Source organism: Montipora foliosa, chromosome 14 (genome assembly GCF_036669935.1).
Source record: "Montipora foliosa isolate CH-2021 chromosome 14, ASM3666993v2, whole genome shotgun sequence".
NCBI lineage: Eukaryota > Metazoa > Cnidaria > Anthozoa > Scleractinia > Acroporidae > Montipora > Montipora foliosa.
In genome coordinates, this window is record NC_090882.1 from 5,127,240 (window position 1) to 5,134,739 (window position 7,500).

General features: G+C 39.4%; 2 protein-coding genes across 2 annotated transcripts in view; one reads left to right on the top strand and one right to left on the bottom strand.

Moving 5' to 3' along the window:
• LOC137984692 (TNF receptor-associated factor 5-like) overlaps nucleotides 1–813 on the top strand; it is a 10,917-nt gene extending 10,104 nt beyond the window's left edge. Inside the window, exon 8 of the mRNA XM_068831940.1 lies at nucleotides 1–813. This exon is cut by the window's left edge and continues 829 nt beyond it. Within this exon, the coding sequence (XP_068688041.1) occupies nucleotides 1–419 (419 nt within the window). The 3' untranslated portion in view covers nucleotides 420–813.
• Nucleotides 1–7,500, bottom strand: part of LOC137984690 (CSC1-like protein 2) — a 24,611-nt gene that overhangs the window by 1,056 nt on the left and 16,055 nt on the right. Inside the window, exons 14-16 of the mRNA XM_068831939.1 lie at nucleotides 4,269–4,378; nucleotides 2,514–2,564; nucleotides 1–1,490 (exon numbers count right to left, since the gene is read on the bottom strand). The exon at nucleotides 1–1,490 is cut by the window's left edge and continues 1,056 nt beyond it. Of these exons, the coding sequence (XP_068688040.1) occupies nucleotides 1,296–1,490; nucleotides 2,514–2,564; nucleotides 4,269–4,378 (356 nt within the window). The 3' untranslated portion in view covers nucleotides 1–1,295. The remainder of the gene's footprint in view (nucleotides 1,491–2,513; nucleotides 2,565–4,268; nucleotides 4,379–7,500) is intronic.

The following is a 7,500-nucleotide window of genomic DNA, read 5'->3' on the forward strand; positions in this document are numbered from 1 at the left end:
CTAAACCCTGTTTTTCCAGTGAACCCTTCTTTTCAGAACCATATGGCTATAGAATGGCCATAACGATGTGCCCCAATGGAGTTGCTGTATCACAGCACAATCACTTATCTTTGTTTGCTCATCTCGTCAGAAGTAATAACGACGTCATCTTACCATGGCCTTTTCAACAGAAGGTAGTATTCACCCTGATCGACCAACAGGAAGATCCATCCCAGATGAAAAATGTTGAAATGCAAATGTCACCCAAGGAAATGCCACATTTGTTCCAGCCATTTCAAAAGGTAAAACAGTCACGCTATAGAAATGAAAGATTTGGTTTTCCCGATTTCGTATCACACAGCACACTCAGATCAAGGAAATACATACGACATGACACAGTTTTGGTCCAGTTCGAAGTATATCCCTTGGATTGTCCATAGTCCATCAATCTGTATTTGCGGTTACATAAAAAAAATCCATGAGATACGTTCCTCCGGTAATATTGACTATCCGCGACTAGTAGAATGTTTGCAAAATGCCAAGCTACTTCCTTCTTAGGAATGGCACAAGATATCAATCGCAAATTTCTTTGTTTGTGAGTGCGTTTTACAGCTATACTTCACCATATTCTCGAGATGGATATTGAGCAATTTTTTTCAATCAGTTTCGATGACCATGACGGGTCAATGGTCACGAAAGTTTAAATGACAGTACAGAAAATTCCGTTAGTCGATGTGCAAAGATGAAAATTCGATTGTAATGGTAAACGATGCTGTGAGTCGTTTGCATTTATTTGTTAGTTAGTGTAATGCACCATTAAATTTTTGGATAAAATACGAAGACTCGAAATTCGCTTGTATGCTTATTGACCAAGCCTTTGAGAGAAAGCGAGGCTGGAATTACCTCTGTTTTGATACAAACCTCGCTGCTTTTGGATCAATATAGTTTCCTGGGTAACCGAGCACGACTTCAGTAATACGAATACGACCTGGCATTGCTATCCGTACTCGTGTACGGATCATTGGTATTCGGTATTCTTGTACAGATAGCAATGTGAAGTCGTATTACTGAAGTCATGCTCGGTCGCTCAAGACACCATTGATCCCAATTTTTTTCTGTCTTCTTTGATAATAACACACTGTTTTATCCAGAGAAAACAGCTAAAACAACGTGACAATGCTGTCCAAAAGAAAAAATGGCGACTTCTGTTCAAGTTTAGAGTCCTGGGAATTTTACTGTTTAAGACTGAACTTAAATAAAACTTTTTTAAAAAAAATTCTCAACTAAACAAAACGAAAAGTCAATTTAAACATGCTCTATTGGTTGTCCTCATCTGCAAATGTTAGCACAGTCTCCGAACTAGGTGTAAGCTGAGAGGCGTCGATCACGTGATCATTCTGTAGCGAGCCGTAGTTCTTCCGCCTGGTCAGCTGGGGTGGAGACACCTCATCGGGACTTCCGGTTCCTGTCATGTTTCGCGTCGTTTGGAGCACTGGTGGGAGGTAAGCCTCCTGCAACGTACCAACAGTGAAAAAGTCACGCAATTAAAAAACAATTTCCCCATGATCGGGTTGCCTACATGCACACAATCAGTTGCCATCAATTCGAAAGAGAAAGGATTTTGCATGTTTTAGGCTCATTCTTTGGGGACACCCTGATTTCAAAATAAGGTTTTACAAAAGATCGAGAATAGATGGTTTGCAACCAATCTCTTGCGACACAGATAACAATGATGTAATGTATAATTTCTGGTGAACGAACAAAAGAAGCTAATGAGCCGGAGATCTTTTGTTTTCGTCCACCAAAAAAGCCGACGATGACGTAACGTGAAAACCACCTAAACCCAATTCCCAAAATGGAGTGCTTCTACCGGTGGTGATCTGAGAACTATATAACGCTCGACAGAGTCTGGATACGACTTTGAAGTCAATCGTTGGCCCGAGGAAGATTTTCGCGCCAAAAGATCCGAAAAGCTCACGAATGTTTCTCTTACGGTGATCGTTAATTTACCATCATCAATACGTTTGAAAAATCCACATTTTCGAGTTGCACTCCACACTGACGTAGCACCACAATTTCTTTAGAAACTCACACCCTTGGTGTTGTGGTCTCTTTTCCTTACACATAAATGAACGGGTTGGGTAGGTGGGTGAGATCAAATATGGACTGATAGCGGCTGCCAGAGGCGCCTTTACAAGCTGACGTCCGATCTCACCCTAGAAAAAGAATTGTATACCGCCATGAGACTTCGTGATATGTGCCGTACGAGTAGTCAATCCTAAATCATAAACCATAACCATAAACCACTCTCATGAGGGAACGTGGACCTAGATGTTGTTCAAGGGGACGTAGTTTTATAGTGGGCTAGTGGACCTTAAGGTCAACCTCGTTCCCAGGGTCTCTCTTCTCTGCCTCAAGAGAGACCCTGGGGACGAGGTTGCCTTAAGGTGAATGAATATGAAGACTACAAATGAACGGTGATCTTAATTCTCAATCGTTCAATTTTTGTTAACGAGGATAAAAGGTCAACTTACAGGAATGTAAATATCAGCTCCGCTAAGTTCCGCATCAGTCGAGAGAGCTTCCTGAAAAATGGGACAAAACCAAATCATTGACTCGACAGACTGAAGCAGATGAAGAAACCTCCAACTGATTCATCGATTCAAGTTGGTTGGTTTTCTTTTAAACGTGCGTTGCATAAAGCAGTTAGTGTTTTAACAGTTTACACCGGTTTTCCTCTGATTGCCAAAATTAATTCGGTTTAAAAACATCGCCCCATATCTGTATTCAATGGAGGTAAACGCAAAACCAATTGAAACTTTCTCGGGTCGGCATAAACCATGGGATCACATTGGACAACGTCCACTGAAACATCATTCCCTTACGTTTTACGCACAGTATATCACTAAGCCTGAGCACTAGTTCGAGAATGGTTGGTTATTAGGGAGTTTAAGAAACCTTGACGGCTATCACTACGACAACGCCACAAAACAATAATATCATTGGTTAAAAGTGCATAAATAATCGTGCTGCACGTGCAGCATGGATTTTAGCAATTGTTTTTGCGGTCCTCTGCAAACGACGACGTGAAATCACCAAATTTGCGGCATGCAATAGAGAATCTTTCATTCTCTATTTTAACTTTGAAACCGCTCGTACTAATTTATTTTTAGGATACTTCGCCCACATTGTAGGGCGTCAACGAGACTGAATAATCGCGAAAGACTTATGACAGAGCCAAGTTATATTTTGAGGTGACGTTTTCGTCGACCGTCACCCTTGTAGATCTTAAAGTCCCTGTTCATAGGGAACTTAAGATCTACGACGGCGACGGTAAACGAAAACGTCACCTCAAAATATAACTTGGCTCTATCATAAGTCTTTGGCGATTTAGTCTCGTTGACGCCCTACAATATGGGCGAAGTATACTAAAAATAAATTAGAACGTGCGGTTTCAGAGTGAAAATAGAGAATGAAAGATTCTCTGTTGCATGCTTACGTTGTCATCAAAACCCCTAATTTGGTGATTCCACGTCGTCGTTATGAAGAGGAACACTACAATATGGGCTAAAACGCGTGCTGCACGTATAGCACGATTATTTATGCTCTTTTAACCAATGATATTTTACTCTTTTGTAGCGATGTCGTAGTCGTAGCAGTCGCCGTTTCTTAAATTCCCTAATGAGGATCTTCACCTCGCCAGTCTAATACAACGTTATGTATTTGTCATAAAGTGTCCCACCTAACTGTGCCGGATTCATTTTCGTCACAACCGTATCAGGTATGCTTCCCCGAGCTCAGCACTTGCTGCACGAGTTTTGCTTTGTGTCATGATTGGCGCGTCCGTTAGGATTAGGGAGCTTTGGCACGGGACATTTTTGAGCCACGGACGCAAACCAGAAATAAACAATTCGCACGCCAGTACGGTCAGGGCCCGGTTGTTTAAAAGCCGATCAACCGCTAATCCCAGATTTAAAAATAACCAAGGAGTTTATTTCTAAACTTTCAAATGTTGTTCAACGCTGATATTCGGCAAAATTTTACACTAGAAGAAGTCAACCTTAAAAAACAAAAATTAAAAAAAAAAGAAACTTTCACCAAAAAGTTGAAAACATGAAACAAAAGTTTACTATAATCCTGGATTATGTTCATGAGCATTCGAACAACCGGGCTTTTTAAAATAATCGCCTCTAATAGAGAAAATACACTTAGCAATAAGAACGTGGTACTGACAAGAGAAGTTAATGAAAGGGAAACCAGCAAATTTCGAGAGTGGAAAGATGATTTACCTTATGCGGTCCAAATCTCTTGAACATTCCAAAACAGACTCGTAGAACAAGAAGAATGACTGTAATTGTTACAACACAGAAGGTGAAGACGGTTTGAGGATCGTCTATACCTGAAAAACAACAAAATCGAGCGGGATTTTCACACTTTCCTTTTGTGGACAAAATAATATATTCACCTCAAGAGACAAGCTTTTTAAACTAATGTCTACTGGCATCAACCGTTTTCGCCCAAATTTTCGATAATTATTAGACCGTTAGCGTTACAGTTAACATTTTTCAATTTTGTCGTTAATGTTTTGCGTAGCAAAGTGAATTAAACGGCGTGGTTTTTAAACGTTTCCTTGGATAGTTGCACGTGGAAATTTGAAATCTGGCACGGGCAGTGCGCGTGGAACAGTTCTATTGTTGCTTTGCATGCATCAAAGTCGAAATTCGAATTTACAGAAAAAAAAACCGCTGATAGAAAGGGCGGAATATATTGGAAAGCCAAAAAAAAAAAAATCAAAAACGAACTTTCGATTTACTTGCTTTAATCATGGCGGTGCATGGGATAACACAATCCAATTACACTCTACTCTGTAGCACCAGAGGTAACAGAGTTAATAGACACTATTAACTCTGGTAGCACATTCACATCTGAATCTCCCTACCCTCGGCTCATTCTTCGACGTCTCCCGAAATTTTTGATCAAGCAAGAAGGAGCCTACGGTCCTCAATCTCAACCGATTAGATTAGAAGTCTAAATATTTCCACATCTTATTACTTATTCAACACTTTCCGCGGATTCGTTTGGAGTACGAACCGATGACCTCCAGCACTGAAGTCCGATGCTCAATCTATCAAGCAAAACTGGTCGACGCTAAAAAAACTAATACAAACGAAGAGAAAAAACTCAGTAGATTAAGATTGGCTGTCAGTGTGCGCAAAAATGATAAAATATACAGGATTGGAAAGACGACATCTAAACTTAGCGCTATTGTAGGTATTTCGCAATATTTAACCCCGATCATGTTGTAAAATACGGGCAAAGTATCCTATCACTGAACTAATACGAACGGTCTTAAAGGAAAGCTAGAATGCCCGACTTACTGGTGTATCGTTACGCTGTCTTCAAAAACTTAAATTTGCTTATCTCAGGGTGATTTTTAAAACACCGACGTACAGCACAACTAAAATTTTTCCTCCGTTTCCTCCAATATTATTGATTTGTGCATGCAGCACCGTTGCCAAAAACGCTTAGCCATTTAATCACAACTTTACATTTACGCCAAATGCAAATACTCGCGATGGCTTTTGGCTGGTCAATATTTAAGTTATATACGACATATTTTTTTCTTTGTCGTGTTGCATATTGAAATATTAAACATAATTTCATAATAAGCATTCGGCTCTCTGGTTAATAGAGACAAAAAACACTTTGTAGACGCTTCAAGGCAACGATTGACGAAAAATGGCATTTTCTGCGGCTTATATTACAAAGGAGAAAAAACTCAACGTTCTTATAATACAAGTTTTGGTTAATTAAATGGTGACTTGAAAAAAGCCATCAGATTTTCCAACTAGTTTCGAAATTGTCAAAATCACCACTTACTGCCAAAGTTGTCCGACAAAAGTTGAAAATCTCCCATATTCCAATCCATAAAACGTAGTTTCGTCACCCAAAATCTCAAATGTTACACTTCGAAGAAACTTTTAACCATTTATATAGTCTTAACTGCCAACTCACCAATTTTTGCATTAATTGCTACATAAAAGGGAACGCGTATCGCGGGCGATTGTCAAACGCAAGTTTTTACGGAGCAGCGAGTGTTTCTAAGGAAACCACACTTACAATGGCGAATAGACTGGGGCGACTACATGACTATGGATATTTGAAGTTTCGGAGGTTTTGGAAGATAGCAAAGGTTTCCATGGAAACTATAAGACAAATATAGAAATCTTCGAAGGATCATTTAAAGTGAGTAACATAAAAAGTGAAGGGTCACATGGTTTTCGTTTGAGTTGTTTACCATTTCACGTCCGATATATGTTGACGCTATGAATTTGCAGATATGTTGGCCTCTTTTTTTCCTTTTTTTTTTGCGGACTTGGGTATCTTAGGAAGCCATAGGCCGAAAACAACACAACGACACACAATAAATCGTCCAAACTATCAAGAAGTCAGTCAGTCGTCTTGCTTTGTTACTTAACGGAAAAATCGATCTCTTGGCATTTCACTTCAAGGTAAGTTTAGTTTTCTTTTTTTTCCTCCAAACTCAAGACTGTAAGAAGCATTTCAGTATAGTTATTTATAGCGGACCCAGGCCTCTTCGAGAGTTCGTTCCCAAGGCAATGCGGCAGGCTTACAACGGAAAATAACAGTGTCCGGTACTTTCAATAAAAATCATGAAGGGAACCCTTTAAAAATACTTTTTTAGTTTAGTTTCGATATTCCCTCAATTACACTTTACTTCTATGTTCAAGTCATCATTGTGCATACATTACATTCTTGTCGTATAATTATGCGAATCCTTAAGTCTTGACGAAGCTTTACCAACGATATCTCGAGGGTTTTTTCAGTAAACTAATTACCACATATATAAGCCTAGTATACAGATATAAATACTAAACGTCCTGCGAATGTTAAGAGTTTAATAATATAATTAATACACCATGAATACAAAAATCACGTTTTCCAAGCGATAAATTAGTTATAATTGCTCAGAGCCTAAAGACATTGTTTCATGAATGTCTTAAATTTTCTAAAAGACCTGACTTTATTTATATTCTAATCTTGGCTCTAATAATAAGAATAAGTAATGGACTTTAAGTGTCAACAGTTTTTAGCGTTGAGGCATTAATCGAGGACACTACAGAAATAAAATCAACTCATATTAAATCGTAGGTTGGTTTTTGTAGGAGAGGGGGAAATCGGAGTACCCGAAGAAAAACCTCTCGGAGCAAAGAAGAGAACCAACAAACTCAACCCACATTCGACACCAAGTCTGAGAGCCGAACCCAGGTCACATGGGTGGGAGGCGAGCTCTCTCACCACTACGCCATTCCTGCTGCATATATCTGTTGCCCTTAAAGTCAAGCCAAATGTGATTCTGCAAAATCATACAGGGTTGTCGTTTGTGGCTGGAGACCGGACGTTTCGTCCGGTCGTTTCCCATTCCATGTGCGGTACTTTGATGCCACTATTTGAGGGGTTTGTTTTATTTTTTATTACTTTTTAAAGAGAATTTGAGTG